This window comes from Heterocephalus glaber, unplaced genomic scaffold, assembly GCF_053883595.1.
Source record: "Heterocephalus glaber isolate CG9 unplaced genomic scaffold, H.glaber_assembly_v1.0 deba00000613, whole genome shotgun sequence".
NCBI lineage: Eukaryota > Metazoa > Chordata > Mammalia > Rodentia > Bathyergidae > Heterocephalus > Heterocephalus glaber.
The window spans coordinates 3,879,629-3,900,406 of NW_028258152.1; the positions used below are offsets into that span (position 1 = coordinate 3,879,629).

At 34.6% G+C, this 20,778-nt stretch overlaps 1 protein-coding gene across 11 annotated transcripts in view; it reads left to right on the forward strand.

Moving 5' to 3' along the window:
- Lrba (LPS responsive beige-like anchor protein) overlaps positions 1-20,778 on the forward strand; it is a 711,450-nt gene that overhangs the window by 520,333 nt on the left and 170,339 nt on the right. For all 11 annotated transcript variants that reach the window (XM_087205721.1, XM_087205722.1, XM_013067222.3 and 8 more), the window contains one exon: positions 4,666-4,778. In XM_087205721.1, the coding sequence (XP_087061847.1) occupies positions 4,666-4,778 (113 nt within the window). The remainder of the gene's footprint in view (positions 1-4,665; positions 4,779-20,778) is intronic.

Sequence of the window (20,778 nt, forward strand, 5' to 3'; positions counted from 1 at the left end):
GACATGGTTTATATTTGAAACACAAAGGACAAACAGAGCAAAAGGAGTATTTCTTTGTCTCAGAGAAGTTATTTTAAGTCCAAATGTGACTGTAGGTTAAGAATCCTTATTGGAAATGCTTAGGACCAGAAATGTTTCAATTTTGGAGCTTTTCAGGTTTTGGTATATTAGTATAGACTTTACCAATTGAGCATCCCTAATCCATCTGAAATCCAAAATGATCTAAAATCTAAAACTTAGTGCTCGGATTTTCAGATTTTGGATTTTTGGATTAGGAATGTTCAATCTTTGTTATATGATTCTAGAGAAAAGGAGTGTAGATTCAAGAAAAGAAATATAAAGTTTTACAAAGATGAAAAGAACAGAGAGAAGTAAATCATATTCACCCAGTTGATGGGAGAAATGAGAAAATAAGGAATGATTTCTTTGGTGGTCACGCAAAAATTGATACTACATTTACTGGAGGAGGAGCTGGTTCTGAGATTAGAAATCATCCCATGTAAAAATGAAAGCAGAAGCAAGCATAGAAAGATGGTATAATTTAAATATACCCAGAGAATAATCAATAGTGTAGCTCATGTTTATATAGATGGATGTGTCCATAAAGTATGCATTCATATGGGAAAATATAATGTTAGTGTGGAGACATTGTGCAAGATTTTCTGTCAGTCTGAAGAGTTAACAGGCAACATATTTCAAACCTTTTGAAAGTTTTTGAGCACCAAAACAGTTGTACTACATACTAAAAGTGTAAGAAAAGTTTACTGGGAGGCTATATGTAAGATAAACTGGAATACAGAGGGACTAGGCAGAAAGCAAAATTAGGAAGCAATCATATATAGATTACATAAATACATATACGTAATGGGGGCTACACTAGGGAGATGATAGTGGACACTGAATGGACATATCAAATATTGTAGGAATTTACAAAGAACCAACCTTTTGATGTGCATCTCACTGAATGTAGGGGTCAGTGAGAACAATGTATCAGAAAAGACTTTCAGTTTCCGGTCTCAATCACAGGGAAAATTAATCACTGGTGCCGTTAATAGATATCTAGGGAAAGATGGTGATTGTACTGTGTTGACAAGACATCCAAGTTAAGTTTCAGAAAGAGTATAGGTCAAGTGGGAATTCAGAACTTAGACAAGACACTGTATTTCATCTGCATTGGGAGCAAATCACTAACAGAAATGAGATCATAAGGGCAGATAATTCAGAAAGCAGGGAGCTAAGGCTAGGGGAGCACTTGCATTCTCATTCACATGAGAAGAAAGAAACAGAAAGAAGGAGGAGGGAAAGTTAGTAATGAGAGAAAAGAAATAAGAAAAATAAAAGAATGAGCCATCCTAGAGTGTATAGATATAGCAGGAAGAGAGCTGAGCTTGTATCAGGTGTCTTGAGAGGTAAACATTTGTCACCTGTGCCAAATGCACAGAAAGGTAAGGGAGAATTAATGAGAATAGGACACATCTTTGGACTTCTCATTTTGGGGCTAGCTGGTTATTTCATAGGAGTTCATTTTTAAATTAAGCAAAAGATTGATAATAGGAACTGAATGGTGGGAGGTGAAATGGGAACTTGAGGTTTAGGTTATAGTTTTCTTAAATGTGAGAGTGAAGAAAGGGTGGTTAAGGGAGAGGGAAGAAGCCATAAGAGATGGAGAGAGGAAAATTAACAGTTTAAGTTATGAGGGAGACAGGTTCAAGAGTTCTGGTGAAGAAATTACTCTTAGCAAAGAAGAAAGCCGCACTCAGAAAAGAGGGAAAGAGAAAGAAAGAGGTATAAAAAGATTTAGAAGTCTAGGTGCTCACATTGGAAGATCTGAATTTTCTCAGTTCAGGAGATGTCATCTTACAGTTAGCTAAAGGAAAGAAATCAAAAAGTATGAACATTTAGGTTCACTTTAGTAGAAATTAAGTAGTAAGCAAAGGAATTTTAAAAGGGATTTTTTAAACTTATGTAACTTTCCTGTCTCTCATACTACTACTAAAAATTTCCTTTAATATTCAGCTATTGATTGTATATTGATGTCAGCATGTTTAAGAAAGAAAACTGAAAATGATCGAATATACAATAAGAAATTCAAACAATAGTAAAAGTATTGTTTCCCTTGTAATTTACCCAAGAGTCAGTTCACATTGAATTTTATAAAAATAGGTTATAGACTGGTAAATAGTGGAGTTGGGATTCAAATGCTTGCATTTTGACTCCAGAAGCAATGATCTCATTCACTCTGTTACACCCCTAAAGTGATGCTATCCAGAAAACTTGTGTTTGCAGAAAACTTGAATTTCCATTTTTAATCAGCCTCAATGTGTCACTGTGAGTCATTAGTTTAGAAAGTTGTATAGGGAAGCATATGGCAGCATTTGCAGTTGGGGGACTGCAACATTGGTAATGCTGTTATACCTGTTTTTTCTGAAGATCATAACATTTGAAAATCATCCACAGAAATTTCAATGACACTTACTACAAAACTCTCATTTTGCATTTAACTGGGGTATATTCCCAGGGATTAAGTGTCTTAACCATGGTTGGTTAGTTAGTTGGTTGATTAGAGGCAGAAAAAAGAGGAATTTTAGTTTTTTAAAGTTCTGTAAGAATTGTAAATTGTTTTTAAAGTCCTAATAAGGACATCAGTTCCTGGATAGGAAGAATCAATATCATCAAAATGATAAACAGTATGTAGATTGAATGCAGCTTCTATCAAAATACCAACAGTAGTCTTCACAGAACTAGAAAAAATAATCCTAAAATTCATATGAAACCGAGAATAGCCAAAACAATCCTGAGCAACAAGAGCAAACCAGGAGGCATTACAATCTGATTTCAAGTTGCATTATGAAGCTACCATAGTAGTACAAACAGCATGGTACTGGCACAGAAGGAGAGGCTAGACTGATGGAATGGAGTAGAAGACACAGAAGCAACCCCATGCACCTTTGGCCATCTGATCTTTGGCAAAGGGGTTAAACCATGCGCTGGAGAAAAGATAGCCTGTTGAGCAAATTGTGCTGGGAGAACTGGTCATCCATGTGTGGAAGAATGAAACTAGACCCAGGTTTCTCACCTTGTACTAAAATCAAATCAAAATACATCAAAGACTTATCTATATAAAACTGAAACTACTGGAAGGTAAAATAGGGAAAACACAGACATAGGCAAGGACTTCATAAACAAAACTCCAGTTGCAAAAGAAATAATATGAAGAATCAACAAATGAAATTATATTAAATTAAAAAGCTTCTGCACAGCAATGGAAACAGTCAACAAAATAAAGAGACAACTCACAAAATGGGAAATATTTTTTCCAGATACTCTTCTGATAAGAACACTAATAGCTAAGATATATAAAGAACTCAAAAAAATTGAATCCCAAAACAAATAATTCAATCAAAAATAGGTAAATGGAGTGAATAGATACTTCTCAAAAAGTGTATGAAAATTTTTTCATTAGGGAAATGCAAATCAAAACAACTTAGTCCAGTAAGAGTGGCTATAGTCAAGAATATAAAAAAACAAATGCTGGTGAGGACATTGTAGTGGGAATGTAAACTAGTACAGCTACTATGCAAGTCAGTTTAGAGATTCCATGTGACATAGGTACACCTTTCCTGGGTATTTCCCTGAAAGAGTTCAGGTCATCATGCTGTAGTGATAGTTGCATACCCATGTTTATAACAGTACAGTTCACAATAGGTAAACTATGGAAACAGCCTGTATGACCATTATCAGAGGAATGGGTAAAGAAAATGTGGTATATATACACAGTTGAGTTTTATTCAGCCCCAAAGAAGGATGAATTCAAGTTATTTATAGGAAAATAGGTGGATCTTAAGACCATAATGTTAAATAAAATAAGTCAGACAAAGTCAAATAATGTGTGGTTTTTCTTTTCTTTTTTTTCTTTTTTTTGAGAAACTCCAAATATAAATAAATTAAAGAGTAAAATAAAATAGAGATGGTAGGAAGCAAGGAGATAGGCTTTTTTGGAGAAGAGGAAGTGGGGAGGGGATCTAAAATGATCAAGATGCTACATATATACATTTTTTTCTATACCAGTTCCCCAAAATGAACATAATTATTATGTATCACAAACATACACCGATTTAAAAAAATAAAAACATAATATCTGAGGACTAGAAATACAGTTCAGTGAGAGGATGTGTATAGCTTGTGCATGGCACTGAGTTTAATCTCAAGCGTTTTATTTGGGATAGACTTTCGAGTAACAATAAAATGGTCAAGTGTAGTTTAAAAGAGCATAAACTTTAGGACCATAGTAAGTAGATTTAAATATGGTTTGGCCATTACTAGTCATGTGATTTGGGATCACACCTAACAACCTTTTGTGTCTCATCTATTCAGAGAGAGTGATATTAATTTCATAGGATTATTAAGATCCTGAGTGCTATTCATAGATGAACACCCCTGAGAACAAGTCTGGGCCTCAAAAATCATTAGTTGTGCAGAACTGGTGGGACAGGGTAAGCTCAGTGATAGAATGCTTTCCTTTTATGTTCAAGGCCCTGGGTTCTATCTATAGCTTCTCTCTCTCAGGTTGTTCTTGTTATTTTTAGTAAATTATATTATTGAACTTGCTTATGATTCCATTTTTAATATTAAAGTAAAAGTGCCTGCTTTGTCCCCAATTATCAGGACGGGGTTATAATGACTTAAATCAGTATCCTGTGTTTCCTTGGGTCATCACTAATTATGAATCAGAAGAACTGGATCTTACCTTGCCAAGCAACTTCAGAGATTTGTCCAAGGTAATTTCTTAGTAACTGAAATATAATTGTCTTGCATATTACTGTAATTATCTTTCATTATTTTTACCTTACTTTAAAAAATCTTTTCAGTGTAATTGTACCTTTAATATGTTTATCTTTTAAATGTATTTTCAATGTTCTCAAGCGTAAAATTGTAAAATTTGACGTGCATGACAAACTTAATAATTAAAAATGCTAATATATTTATTTTTCCATATCCATTCAAAAAAAATGTTAGCCCCTATTGTCACCCTCTTCTAAGGATACTGGTATTTGATAAAACTTGTGAATAGAATCATGAATCTTCCAGAATAATGACAAGTACTGTACCTCTGCACTGCTCTGCATCACCTGCATGGTCTTTCTGTTCCCACATGCCTTTTCTGATCCATTCCTCACTGAAATGATACAGATCCTCTTTAAGTCTCATATTGTGTGATTTGCATATTTAAACATTTCTTGCTTATCAGTGAATGAATAATAAATCTTTACAATACAGAGCATTGCTCTCTGCCTTGATGTTCTGTCTTTTTTTGGGGGGGGGGGGTACCGGGGATCGAACTCTGGACCTTGTGCTTTCGAGGCAGGCGCCAGAACCCCTGAGCTAAATCCCCAGCCTGATGCTTTGTCTTTTTGCAAGAGCCTGATCCTCATCCTTTTGGTCACCTCCTCTAGGAGACCATTGCTATCTTCCTTCCTTTCTCTGAGGTTCTGCTCCCTGCTGCTTTCATAGCATCTGCCGTAGTATCTTGCATTTTACATGTTTTTTCTACCTGCTTGTTTTGGTTCTTCTTGTCTCCCTCACTGAGCTCTTAAGTGATAGAATTCTTTTTTTTTTTTTTTTTCTGGTACCAGGGATCGAACTCGGGTCCTTGCACTTGCGCAGCAGGTGGCGAAAACACTGAGCTAAATCCCTGGCTTATGATAGAATTCTTGTTCATCATTATTTCCCTTCTAGCTACTACTACTTGCTACTCAATAAATGTGTAAGAAGTTCCCATAATGCCAGATTCTTTGCTCTCAATTTTGAATTCGTGCATTAATTTTTCCTTAATTTCCCTTCCTTAATTTTTGTAGATCCATCTTAGGCCACAGTGAATTACTTACATAAAGTACCCAGTCCTAGCAGAGGTGAGGCTGTTAGTAATTTCTGGTCTCAGTCAGAGGATTGCTGAGCTCCTGCAGATCCAGCATGACAGGTGCCAGTCAACTTGGCTATCCAGTGTCCTTCTCATAGAACCTAAGCCTTCTGTTTTTCTGACATCAGAGAGAGGATGTTCCTTATTTATCCATTCCTGGGTGTCCTCTTTTTTACCCCAGCGTGATTAACATTGAGAATATTCAAGGGTATCTCTCACTCTGTCCTTGTGTGTCTCTGCACACAGTCCAGATAGTCACCAGGATGTCCTCATGTCAGACAGTAGTGTTTAGGGTCTGAGTGTTGCCCATTTTATAACCACATCTTTTGTCTCTGTCTCTGTCTTTGCTGGTCTTCTGGTCCCTTAATGCCTCATGTCCACCCCTTGGGCTTTGCTGTTGTTCTCTGTATCTAGAAGTCTGAACTCCTGTGGTACACTCTGTATATGTAATACACTCATAATTTTTCATAATTTTAACATTGTTTTAAGGCTAGGGGAATAACTCAAGGGTAGAGCCCAGCATGCAAGGCTCTGGATATGATCCCCAGCAGTGCAAAACAACAACAAAATTTTCTGTGTTCCTTTGTAATTGAAATCCTTATTTAAAAAATCAGTAAATAAAATAAAAGCCTTTCTTCCACATAGGCATTGCATTTGTTTTTAAGATTCTGTAGTATTTTACTGGAATCTGTAGATCACAGGTCTAATGCAAGACGGCTATATTAGATAACTTGAGCCATGCAGAAGGTCAGTAATAAAAACTGAATAACTACTTGATACTTGTGCTATTATATCCTCCTCTCTCTCTCCATTGTTTAAATTTTTGCACATAAAGGTAAAAATACCATTTTCCTGAATTTGATGAGATATAAAATTTGCTTTACAAGATGAATAGCATTTAAATAAATGCCCTCTCTGGAGCACTTGAAGATTATAACCAAGTCCTTCAGTTTGGGCTCCTGTTAGAATGTATTGCTTATTATGATGTTCATGCCTCCAGATGCTTTTTCTGAAAGTCTCTTTTAGATGCAGTAGACAGAGAGCTGGGTTGTGGACTGGGCCTACTCATGGTATTTTTGGAGGAATAGCTCCTACTGTGGCCAGGCAGGAGGCTCTTTGGATGTTCCTTCTGAGGCTGTTTCACTCTTCATTGTCCTGCACAAAAGCTCAGAACCCTGCTACCTCTCCTTTATTCCCCTCCTCCTTGCCAGCTTGAGTCCATTCTTTCTCTGCCTCTCAACTGTGTTCTCTATCCACTAAAAATCTTGCAGGACCAAAATAAAGCCTTAAAATAATTATATAGGTTATATAATTTGTTTTACAATGAATATTCATTGAAATATTTTTAAGTGCTGTTATAGGTTTACCAGCCAAACAGAATTCTTCATTAAAACTGGATTTTACTTGTACATTATCTTTTTTCTAAGGAGCTTGATAAGTCATTGTGTTGAAGGGGTAAATATTATTTTAACTGATTCTTCTATAACTTTTCTTCTAGATATGATAATTTTTATGCCACCCTGGATGATCAATAGTAATTTTGCTGCATTAAAAGTAAAAAGAGGGGAAGGCAACAAAACCAAAACAAAAGACTTGCTTTCATTAGTCTCTGTCCATATATGACCCTATGTACTAACAGAGACATAAAAAACACAATTTGTGTGATTTATTGCCTTTCATGGTAGTGGCATTCATTTTATATTTTAAGAAATATTTGAGAAAAGAATAATTATAAAGGATGCTTTCAACAACAGCTGGAGCACACACAAATGAATAGTGAATGGTAGTGCCATTAGTAAGTATGGGAAAAATTAGGGAGTTCTAACCCTCAACCACGTATTGTACAACTAATATCTTCTTTTCTGTAAAACAGGAGTAGTTCAAATGCTACAGAAGTCATTCAGGTTCATGAAAATGAAATTCTACTAGTACTAATTGTGCTTTCATTAAATATTGATGAAATAAGTGAGTTTGGAATTAACTACATGGTTTTAAATGAAATAATCAAGTACATATGATATTTGCAAATTTTACTTTGTACCCCAACAATAGTGGTACTTGTTTATATAATAAAAATATCTCATTTCTTTTAGAAGTAAGGTTTGCAGAAATGTTTACAATGTGATTCAGTTTTCAAATATACGTCTATACAATTTCAGGAATGTATCTTCTATATCACTGAGCTGAGTTTGTACAAATAATGACTATAATAGAATTGTATTAAAATTTGTCCCATAGTATACATTTGGCAAACGTTACTATTTGTTTAAATAAACTTGTGAAAGCCTGAAAAACATTGTGCACAACCTTAATTTAGAATATACGCAGATCTCATCCCCATTCTTAAGTAGATAATGTAGCCTGACTGGCTTTAAAATGTGTTGAATTATTTATGCATATTTATGTTCATTTAATTTCCCCAAAGCTGAATTTCAGAGGAATTTTAGCAGCTTTAATACAGAGCTACAATTTTATTTGGTACTCTTTTTGATATTGTATAGGGAATTTTCTTTCCAAAGCTGAATTAATGTAATCAACACGAATTCTCTGAATTATATTTTCTGATCATTCTATGAGAGCAGAAAAAGTATGAATAAAGCAATATTAAAAAAGTCTTCCTAGAGTATAAAATTTTATTCCACGTATAGTATCTCCTTGTAGTATTAATTTGTATGTTGAGAAGTCAGTATGTTGAGAAGATCAGATCTGCTTTAGTCTGAAAAGGTGATGAAAATTAAATCTTTTCTTGCATTGAAAAATTTCTCATTTTAGCATAATGGCTTTTATTCTTTGAAGGCTGAGAAAAATAGGGATCACTAGTCTGAAATTCTGACTGATAAAATGACAGGGGTAACCATGCATAGAATTTTGAATGACATTAATCTATATTTTATAAATACACATTGATTTTATATTTTGACAGTGTCCTTGGAAGAGGTAAGAATCAACATTTTCTTTTTATCTTTTCTTTATAAGAAATTTTAACTAGAGGAGGAATATGTTTTCAAAATGTCATACCATAAAAACAAATTATGATGGGGCCGGGGATTTAGCTCAGTGGTTTTGCCACCTGCTTAGCAAACACAAGGACCCAAGTTCTATCCCCGGTACCAAAAAAAAAAAAAAAATTATGATGGCTGTTTCAGTATCCAGACTTTTTTTGTAAATTTGAAAGATTTCCTTTGTAACTGTGATTGATTGATTGATTTTTCTTCTACGTTGGAGAGTGATTATATAAACCGGTTGTCTAAGAGAATCTGAGGCAATCTTTTCTACTTGATTAGCATAGTTATTTTGGGATATACATTTGTACTATAGTTTGATTTGTTTTATTTTTTGTTTTTTGGTACCAGGGATCAAACTTGGGACCTTGTGCTTGCAAGGCAGGCGCCGGAAGCACTGAGCTAAATCCCTGGCCCTGTACTATAATTTGAATATTCCAATAACTTACTGTGTTCTTAGATCAAAATAATGTTGATAACCATTCAAGATAACTCAATTATCTTGGCTATGGTATTCAAAAGAAAGGAACAATCCACTTTATTATTATTAAGTAACATTAATGAGCACTTACTGTAGGACAAGCTCTTGTGAGTATTTTGTATGTGTTAACTCCTTTAGCATTCACAAAAACCCTTAAAGATAAGTAGCATTATTATCTTTTGTAGGCACTGTGAGGTTAATCAAGTTGTACAAGGTCACACATCTAGTAGATAGAATACACATTGAAATGCTAAGCCAATGTTTTTCAGACTGAAGCTCACAACTGTTTTTAAAATGGATAGATGTTGTAAGGTCCTGGGTTCAATCATGAACAAAGCTTTAAAAAAAAGACTTGAATAAAAAAGAAACTGTTGGTGTGCCTCATTACAAAGCTTCTGCTTACTGTGTGGATATAAATACATGTGTATTAGTCACTTTATAGTTACTGGGACAAAATACCCAATATCTGTAACTTAAAGGAGGAGAAGTTCATTTTGGCTCATAGTTTCAGTGGATTCAGTCCATCATCTGCTGGCTCTAAGGCAGAAATTACATGGCAGAATGGCATGACAGAACAAAGCTGTTCACCGCATGGTGGGCAGGAAGCCCAGGAAGGAAGGAGCCAGGGAAGAGAATACACTCTTCTGGGTCACACCCCCAGTGATTGATTCACCCCCTCTGGCCCAACCACACCTCCAAATGTGAGGTTTTGGGGGACATTTTAGATCTAACCATAACGACAGGTGTGTACTAGGTTGTGATGTAAAATCTCTTATTACTTACTCTGACTTTTGGCCCAGAGAGTTTAAGAATCGCTGCGTTATGCCATATTGCCTTGGGCACCAGTTACTGAGCCTGTTTTAATGTTATGTTATCAAGTTGCTTTTCACCTCTGCTGCCAAAATAGGTGGTCATGTACAAACAACTTTCTATTGCTTGAAAAGAAAAGGTTTTTCCAAATAACCTTGTCTTGCAGAGTTATGAAAGAATAAATCAAGTAATGACTTTCCTAGTAAAACATCAGCTGTAGATTGGAGGTGGGGGAGGAATGGTCTAGAATTAAACAATTATTTATTAATAATTAGAACTCACATTAAATGAGGGAAATAGCTCAAAGAATTTGAGGTAGGTGGCAAAGAAAAACCTGTTTTTACTCATTAGAGTGTAAACACAATATAAGCTCTTACTTTGGTCCAAAGTGCAGAAAAAAGAAAAGTAAGTTGTAGAGACAAGTGACCCTGCACATTATCTCCTAATTCCTACTGAAAAGGTTTTTACATATGCTGGATAGGAATCAGAGGAAAGTTTACTAAAACTGAATTTTAGTATAAATGAGACATACTGGTTTTGTTTTAAAAACCTGAGGCACAAATGCTGTAGTATTCATGGTCTGTTAAGAAGCTTCCACTGCCTTTGTCTGGTTTGAAATGTTTCTAAAGAGTAGAGTCTGAAAAAACTAGAGATCTCAGTGACAAAGCTATACTGAATTCACTTACTGGATGCCAAGTGGCCAGTGTTTGTATTTAGTATACATTGTTTGTCTTTCACTCTCTCTTGCTTGGACTCTTACTCTCTCTTTTTAAAGGAAAAGTAGGTGATCTCTCTCTCTCTCTCTCTCTCTCTCTCTCTCTCATTAATCTCCTACCATTTGTGTGTATTTTTGTATGTGAGAGATATTTCTGTCTAACACACACATTTAATATACAGCATGCATCTTGACCTGGAATTGACTACCGACATTTAACTGTTGTTGATCAGACAGCACTTCTTTATCTCCCTAAGTTTTAAGTGCTGTTTCTGATGAATACCAGTGCTGTTAGTCTGCTCTGTAACAGATACACTGGGAATCAATATGCCATCTAGATGTCACAGAGGGGAAGAGCTCTCTTTCCGGGGGCAGAGGAGATACTGTTTAAACACAATCAGTACTATAGCTTTTACTTTGTATTTCTGTTTGTTGGGCTTCAGTAAAAGTAAAGGAATTTTTTAAATGAATCTTATGATATCATAATTGTAAATAATGGTCCTGAAATTGTTTAAATAAAATATGAATGTATTGCAAGAAACTAAAAATAGTTTCCATGCTGGGTTATTTTTTTTATTGGCTGACAAAATGCATTAAAATATTTTAATCTTAGCATCAAACATGGATGCAGTTATATACATTTCACATTGACTTTAGAGTTTATGGTGTAAATTGCATTCCATGGCCTTGAATTTGCAGTCTAATCAGTACAAAAGCTATACCAAGAAAGTATAGAAAATATTTATGAGATTCTGAAGGGAACCATATAGGTTCTTTCCACTGTAAGAAACACTTGCATATGCTTTGTCCTCTGATCTCTCAGCAAGTGAGTAACTGCAGGTAGTGTGCTATTATTTTAAAGATAAGGAAATTCAAATTTAATAAGGTGAAGGAGCTCTCCAAGTTCACACATTTTCCAGGAGTTACTCAGGATTCGACCTTGATCCATCCCTGCCAGTGAACTGGTAGGCTTCATGTATAAGCAGAAAAAGATTTTAGACTGAATTCTTGCTTTTTAACCACATTGTTCTAAAATCCAAATACTCTTCCCTCCATTTGTCAAAAGGCAAGAGATTTACTTTTTGGAATAATTGTACCAGCAATGTTTCCAATATGAGAGCACCAGGCACAGCAGAGGGAAAGTTTAAGGTAAAGATGGAAACCAGGAGAATTCACTGAAAGCTTTGTGTACTGAAGGGTGATGGCCAGCAGGCCCCTGTGCTGTCAGAAGGTTGGCAGCCACGGTCTACCAATCCCACCCAGTAAGACAGAAGAGTGTGTTACTCTCTGGACATATTGACTGGCCCAAGAGAAAACACCTAAAAATACTGACATTAGAGATTCTAGTTGGAGCCCGCCTGATGCCCTTGAGTGAAGTGTGCCCATGCTCTGTACACTTCAGGCAGTACTGCAGTGCTCCTCCGTGTCCATGTGCATTCAAAGTCAGTCCTGGGGAGAAGATGACATAGAATTATAGAAAAAAACCAGAAGAAACCGTCAGTTTAGGAAGCAGAAAAAGCTTTACAGAAAAGATCTAGAATAAAAACCCTCAGAGAGATAAAACTACTGCATTAATGGAACAAGAAAATGATGCAATGGAAAATATTCATAAAATAAGACAGAGCAGTAATAAAATTAATAAAAGAGTTCGATGGTAAGTGCAAATTTTTTTTGCAAAGAATGTCAGTGTGATATGGGGAAAATTGCCTGGAAAGACACAATTAGAGGACCAGATGAATGAGTCTTTGAGCTTAGACATATGTCAGTCTACTTCCATTTATAAGCAGAGGGACCTTTAGCAAATTACTTAATTTGGGAATACTGGGTAGCAAACTGGGTTTTTTTTCCTAGTATAACCCTGAAGATTTTTCCTGGATATACTGAACTTGTTAAACTTTAAATTGTTATTTGTTCAATGTGGTGTATTAATTTAAAATATAGCTAAGCAACTATCTCGAGAATTTAATACTAAGTTCAGCAAAGTGTGCACATGTATATTAAACACTCATACACATACACATATATACATTTGTGTGTATGTGTGTTTATTTTGTCATGCACTTACATTTGTTGAAGCTTTGTGTTTATAATAGAAAATTAATGTAACTTATTTTAAGTGACCATGATTCTCAATTTACATCTATTAAGCACCAGCACTATGTACAGCAGATTTGATTTCTTTGAGAACTTACCTTCTCTGGAAAGTTTTTGAATGATTCTAACAGAGGCTAACCCAACACTTAATTTAAGCAGCCTCCAGTGACATTGTTTTTTAACATTCGTCAGAAAATGATAAACTGAAGCAACTGAAATGGATTGTGGTTAATATTACTGTCAGGGTGATGGATAACCCTGACATATACCAGCAACACACTGTCAGTCAGTAATCCTTCTCAAAATTAGGTATTTATTCTCTAATCATGCTAAGTTACTGTAGTAGGGAGTGGGCATTTACTATTATTTATAAATGACTTGTTTTATTTACATAGCATTACTAGTTTTATCCCATAATGTTTTCTGTATTCTTAGTTTGGTGCTGAATATACAAACTCAGGTAGATTCAAAGTAGGAAATAACTATGAATTTATATACAAAGTGTTTTCATATCAGCTGGATAATGTTTTGATTTCTTTGCGTTTAATAGCTAGTAGTGATATATTTCTGATTTCAGGCTGAAGCATTTTGAAGTATAAAAAATTAAATTTAGTAAAAGGTCTTTTAAAAAACCTGCTTAAATTTGTAGTTTTAAAATGTATTTATTGTAACATCTTGTTCTTTTATTTCCTGTTATCTTTATATGAATATGTAGTGTACTTTTTTACTCTGAATTGGGTAATAAATTATTTTCGTTCTTATGCCCAAATTTCTGCTTCCTCATTCTCAAAGTCTGTTTACTTGAATAAGCACACTTATTCCACAATTAATAAATATATTTATTCAAATAATGTATTATTTATTTATTATTAAATATTATTAAATATTTGCTGGGTACCCTTTTTATACATTATTCTGGGCTTTGTGCCTGAAACAAAAGTAAAAGAAAAATTTCTATTTTTGAAGACTACTTTTATGGAATGTCTGTTAAATGTGAATCATTTATAGGAAGCTGATCAGAATACATTTATATATTTATCTAGTTTATTGTTTATACTATCCCACTTACAGGAAATATTTTTTTTAGTATGAGTCCAGTGTTTATATTTAAACCAGGTTTTGGGAAGTAGAAAAGGGTTCATTCTATAAACAAAACCATCTATTTTATCATTGGTTCAGTTTAAAAACTAATCTAGACAGTTAAATGCTAATATCAGCATAGAAAAAAATCAGTTATTTTACTGGAAAATATATTCTGTTAAGCTGCATTGACTTACTTTATAAATTTTGTTAAAAGTAAGTTGAGGAAACTTAAAGATCTAGTGTGAAATGGCTCAATTAATAATTTCAAAATCCTTGTTTGTTTGTTTGTTTGTTTTGAGACAAGGTCTTTGTATGTAGTTCAGGTTGCCCTTGTATGCACAATATACCGCAGTCTGGCCTCAAATTTGTGATGACCCTCCCACCTCAGTCTCCTGAGTAGTGGGATTACAGGCATGCGCCATCACACCTGGCCTGAAAATCTGAGTAGTCCCCTTCTCTTGTTTGTTTTTGTGTTTTGATTTAGGATTAGCTGTTTCCTAGGCTGATCTTGAACTCCTGCACTCAAGTGATCATTCTACCTCAGCCTGCCATGTAGCTGGGACTAGAGGTGCATACCATGACTGACTTAAATGGTACTTTTCTAAAATACAGGCAAGGTTAAAATTAAATTTAGTAAAAGGCCTTTTGAAAACCTTTAGTGTACTCATAACTATTCAAATCATTATATAATCCTGCATTTAACACATAAACTTGAGATAGTGCCCTCTTTAGGGCAGCTCTCTAGACTTCTATTCTGTACCCTGATTTTTTCCAACAATTTTACTAATACTGTATAACAAATTGACCATACAGTAACAACTCTTCATGAGTTCTCTTGGCACCTTTGTTGAAAATCAGTTGGTCATATATATGTAGTTCTATTTTTAGATTCTGTGTCCTGCTGAAACTGTGTATTTATCCCTATATTATTACCACACTCCTGATTATTGTAATTTAATAGTAAATCATGAAACCAGGTCATAAGAGTTCTCCAACTATATTTTTCTTTTTCAATTTTGTTTGGCTCCTTTAGGTCCTTTGCTTTTGAGACATAGCTTGTTAATTTCTAATATTTAAAATGTCTTCTAGAATTTTTATTGGAATTGCATTGACTCTGTATACCATTTTGGGTAAAATGATGCATCAATATTATTATATCTTTTGGTCCATGTATATGGTATCGTTTTATTCTTAGTTCTTCAATTTCTTTCCAGTGTTTTTTTGGCTTTTATCATCTAATTCTTACCCATATTTTATTGTTCTTAAAAATTCATACTTTTAATGCTGTTAAATGTTGTTCATTACTAGTGATTAGAAATACCCTTGAGCCTTGTATATTGACCCTGTGTAGACTTTGGGGGATTTTCTGCACAAGTGATAGAGCATCTTGGAAAGAAAACTTGCTGCACTAGTGGTGTTGACTGGAAGAGGTGAGAGTGCCTCCTTTTTGTCTTGGGGAAAAAGCATTCAGTCTTTTATCAAGTATGGTTTTAGCTATAAGCTGTGTGTAGAGCTGAGTAAGCTCCTTGGTATACCTACTATGTTGAGAGTTTCCATCATAATTGGTAGTAGTGATTTTGTCACACGCTTTTCCTGAAGATGACTGTATCATTTTTCTCATCTGATAGTATGGTGAATTATATTGGTTGATTTCATAGTGTTTGGTGGTTAAAATAAACCAAATCTTCATCTGTTATCATTTTAATAAGTAGCTAGATTCGATTTGCTAATATTTTCTTAAGAAATTTTGTAACTATATTCACAAAACATTGGCTATCATGTTTTCATCCAGTTTTTGGCTTCAGGGTAATGCTTGTATAATGAAATTGAATTTTGAAGTTGTTCTCTCCTCTTCTATTTCCTGGAAATGATTGTAGAATATTAGTATTATTTTATCCCTAAATATTTGGTAGAACTTATGAATGAATCCATTCAGTCCAGGAGTTTTATTTTTGAGAAAGTTTTTTTAAACTTTTAATTCAATTTAATTAAATATAGGGCTACTCGGTTTATCTCTTTGTTCTTGAATGAGTTTTGGTAGTCTGCATCTTTCACCAAATTCATTTATTTCATCTAAGTATTCATTTCATTGTTGATTTTGATAATTCGATTCTTTCCTCTTCCCCATCTCCTAGTCTCGCTAAAGAATTTATTTTTCTATTGTTTTTTTTTCTGTTTTCAATTTTAATGCTCTTTGCTTTCTTTATTATTTTTCCTTCTACTTGATTGGATTTAATTTATCTTTTTGGTATTTTAATGTATCACCTTTATTGATGAGACCTTTTTTCTTTCTAATATAAGCATTTTCTCTATGCTCATACTTTTCTATTATCTTTATCCAGTTTTAGTACTAGCACAGTGTTGATTTCCTAAAATTAGAGGAGAAGTGTTCCTTCTTTTTTCTGATTTAAATGTTTGATATAATTTATCACTTAAAATGTATATGAGCCTGTTGTTATCATATAGATAAGTTTTCAAGCTAGGAATATACGTTTTTTAATAGGTGCTATTCAAATTTTGTATTTCTTCCAGAGTCAGTTTCATTAATTTGTCTTCCAAGGTACTTCTTAGAAGTTGTCAAATTTATTTCACAAAAAAGATTTTTGTAATATGCTTTCTATATCCTTCTAAATTCTGTAAAATCTGTGGTAATGTCTTCTAGATCTTGATATTGTAATTTTAAAAATGTATAATTGATATTGTGTAATAGGAAGAAAAGGTCTAAAGGAGTAGGGGAAGTGGGAGGGGTAGGGGAAAGGAAAGAAGGGAAAAGAAAAAATATGAGAAGAGGAAAAAAATGGAAACAAAGTCTTTGTAAATAGGGAAGGGTGGAGGGAGTGAAGGGAGGGCAGGGGAAGGGGTAAAAAGTAAGAACCAAGATACTCATATAAAGGTACAAGATTCCAGTGATGCATGTAACTCTATTTTTTACCTAAAATGTACCAATAAACTTAATGGAAAAAAATATATAAACATTTAATGCTACAGTTTTTTTTCTGAGCACACTATTTAGCTGAGTCAGAAATTTTTATATATTGTATTTTCATTCAAAATATTTTCCAGGTTTTTTTTGTGACTTTCATTTTGACCAATGGTTTGTTTAGAATTGTGTTTTTAAATCTCTACTTTTGGGGATTTTTTCAAGTGCCTTTCTCTTATTTATTTCTAGTTTAATCCTGTTATGGTTGGGGAATATCATTTGTATGAATTCAGTCCCTTATATTTCAAAATTTGTTTAAGGGCTCAGAACATGGTCTGTCTCAGTTAATGCTCCATGTTCACTTGAGTAAAATACATATTCTTTTGTTGGTAGGCAGTGTGTTCAATGAATGTCAGTTAGGTAAAATTGTTTATAATGTTATTTCTGTGTTCTGTATCCTTACTGATTTTCTACTTCAATTGGTTACTGAGAGAGCAATGGTAAAAATCTTTAACTATAAGTAAATTTGTCTATATATTTTATCAGTTCTATCAGTTTTTGTTTTATGAATTAACATTTATTTTCAATTAGCAGGTTATAGATTGAACTGTGTTTGGGAAAAGATATGTTGTAGTCCTAAACTACCATTTCCACACTGGTAAATGAGTATGTCTGTAGTTGTAAGCTCTTTGTAGATATAATCAAATGAAGATGGGATCATAGAGTAGACCCACATCCAGCATGACTGGCCTCCTTATAAGAAGATAGAAATACATGTGAAGATACCGACAGACAAAGAGAACACTGGTATATGGTCATGGAGGCAGAGATTCAAAATTGTGTTGCCACAAGCCACAGAACAATTGGGGTTAAGATAACCTAGAGGAAAAAAGGAGACAGCACGGCTAGTTGGAGATAGCAGGGCTCTGCTGACACCTTGATTTCAGACTTCTGACCTCCAGAACTCTGAGACTGTACATTTCTATTATTTTCAGGAGCTCAATTTGTGGTACTTTGTTGTAGGAGCCCTAGGAAACAAATACAGTGCAGAGATGTTTTGGACTTTTATGTTCTCTTGATAAGTGTACTTATCATAATGTAGTATCTATTTTTATACCTGGTAGTATTCCATGTTGTAAATTCTTCTTTTTTGGTTATTAGTACAGACGGTTCTCATTTAACAACTGAGTTCCATTCCTGCGACTAGGTCGGTAAATGAATTGGTCGCTAAATGAGGAATTGTATATAGTATGACAGTACAATAGTCAGAACAAAGAAATGGTCAAAGGAAAGTCCAACTTGATGACTTTGCTTTTATTTGCATAACTTACATGCAATAGTGTAATGTATAACAACATAAAACTGCAGTACTGTACTGTGCAATCAGGAAGAATTACAACACTATATAGACAAGATATACTGTACAAAAAAGACATTGAGATTCTATAAACAAGATGTACAGAACTGTACAAAAAAAATAGGTTGTAAGTCTGAGCAGTGGGTCATAAGTCCCTACAGGACACCTCCAGTCCTTAATTAAACGGGTTGTTAAAATGAAATATATGTATAGCCATGACAACATTGTTTTGATTATTCCTATTTGTAAAACCTTTTTTAATCACGTTTTAAAAACTCTTTATCTTTGGCTTTATATTTAACATTTCTTTTTTGTGAGTAACATGTCAGAGCCTTCCTTTATATCAAATCGGAAAATCTCTACATTTTAATTGGGATATCTAAACCATTTATATCTAATGTAGCTTTTGATGTGGCTCGTTTAAATCCATTATCTTGCTGTCTTTTATTTATGCAGCCATTCTTTGTGTCTTATCTCCCCTTATCTACCTTCTTCTAAATTGTTTTTATGTTTCATTTTATCTGGGGTAGAACAATAGAGACTGAGATGTGAATAATATTTTATCCTATGAATATGGATGCTGCTTCTTCTGTCAGGAAGTTTGTGTGAGGAGTTCAGTCTTATCAATAGATGAGCCTAATTGGAATTGGAATTGTCACTGTTTTCTGCAGTGCAGCCCCCCCGCCCATTTGACTTTGGCCTTGGGGTGACCCCCAGCATTTTTTTTTCCACTCTTACTGTTCCACCTTCCAGCAGACTCTCAATGCCTAAGCCACAAGGATTTTTTTTTTGCAGTTCTGGAGATAAAGCCCTGTGTTCCACCACTGACTACATTTCTAGCCTTTTCTTAGATTTTATTTTGAGTCAGGGTGTCACTAAGATGCCTGGGCTAAGCTAAAACATTTGATCTTCCTGCCTGAAACTCCCAAGTAGCTTACAGGATTACAGGTGTTGCCACTGCACCTATCTTCTTGTGCTGTACTTGTTTTTCTTTCCTTAGAAGTAGGTTGCTATTGCTTGTTACTCAGTGCCAGGCTTGTGGTGGTTGCAGAGGAGCTCTTCAGTTCTAAATCAGCCTCAGTCTTAACCACATCCTGTTTGAATGGTCCTCAGAGTGGATCTTCTCAGTATTCTTGCTTCTATCCCATGGCATTCAAACTCTGAGACGGACTTAAGCAGGAGAGAATTTCTTATCCCTCTCCTATATTAGCAGACTCCTCCATTGCATCTGTGCAGAATGCTGGTCTACGATGTTTTGACTCCTTCTCCAGTTAAAAGGACTTTTGTTTTTACCTTACTCTAGAAGCAGTGGAGTTTTGCCTTGACCCTGGCTGGGGCAGTATAAAGGATTTCCTACCCTCTTCCTCCAGCAGATTGGTTTTCTGTGTATACCTGCCCCTTGTGTGGTCTGTATTTGTGTGGGCCCTGAGTGAGGGAGTTTGGTATTTTTCTCCTTTCAGTTTAAGGGCCCGATTAAGCCAGAAGTCAGGAGGGGAAGTGATGGGGTTTTGTGCCCCTTTTCAGTAACTGTAAATCACACACCAGATGGTCTCTCTGGTCTCCTACTCTCCATTGCACATATACTTTCTCAAGAAGCCTCTTGAGAAAGAATTTGGAAGTACACATAAATTTCCTTGCTTGGATTTACCAGTTTTTCTAAACTGATCCATTCATCTCAAATTGGTATTGAAAACTTCTTTATAAAATTTACCTGATGTTTCTTTCCTACTTTTGACTACTGCTTTCTCCCATGTTTTGCGAAAATTTTGAGTTTCTGTACCATCTCTCATTTGAGAGATTTGTCATTTTTTGGAATTCAGTTCACTTGGTTATCTTCTACCTCAATTTTATAGATACAATCTTTTTATCACAGTGGTAGCAACATTCCCTTTATGCATTCTACAATTCAAACGAAAGCAGAACTGCATTATTCTTTGTGATACTGACATTGCCATGAATTTATCCAGTGGGACCTCTTCAAGAAGGGTCCTGAGTCACTTAGATAAAATCCCATTATTTGACAGCCCTTATGGCACAACAGTGTCCCAGGCTGTTTTGTACATTTCTTGCCCCAGAATTAGAGGGAGCCGTTTACTTGACGTTCCTTGGCTTTTTTCGGTGGGGAATGGTCAACCCATCTTTTGAAATAGGAAATGAATCTGTTTATTTTTGTATACAAGGTTAATCAGATTTTAGACTTTTCTATTTTCATTTTGTGAAATCTCTAGTGCATTTTGTGACACTCATATATTTTAAGATCATTTTCTATCATGAACCTCTTAAATTATGGCAAATTTGGAGTTTTGATAAGTACTTTGTTTGGGAGAAAGTATGTACATGGCTGGTGGTATTATACTTGTGTGATCTGCCACCAGGCTGTGGTAATTCATATGACCATG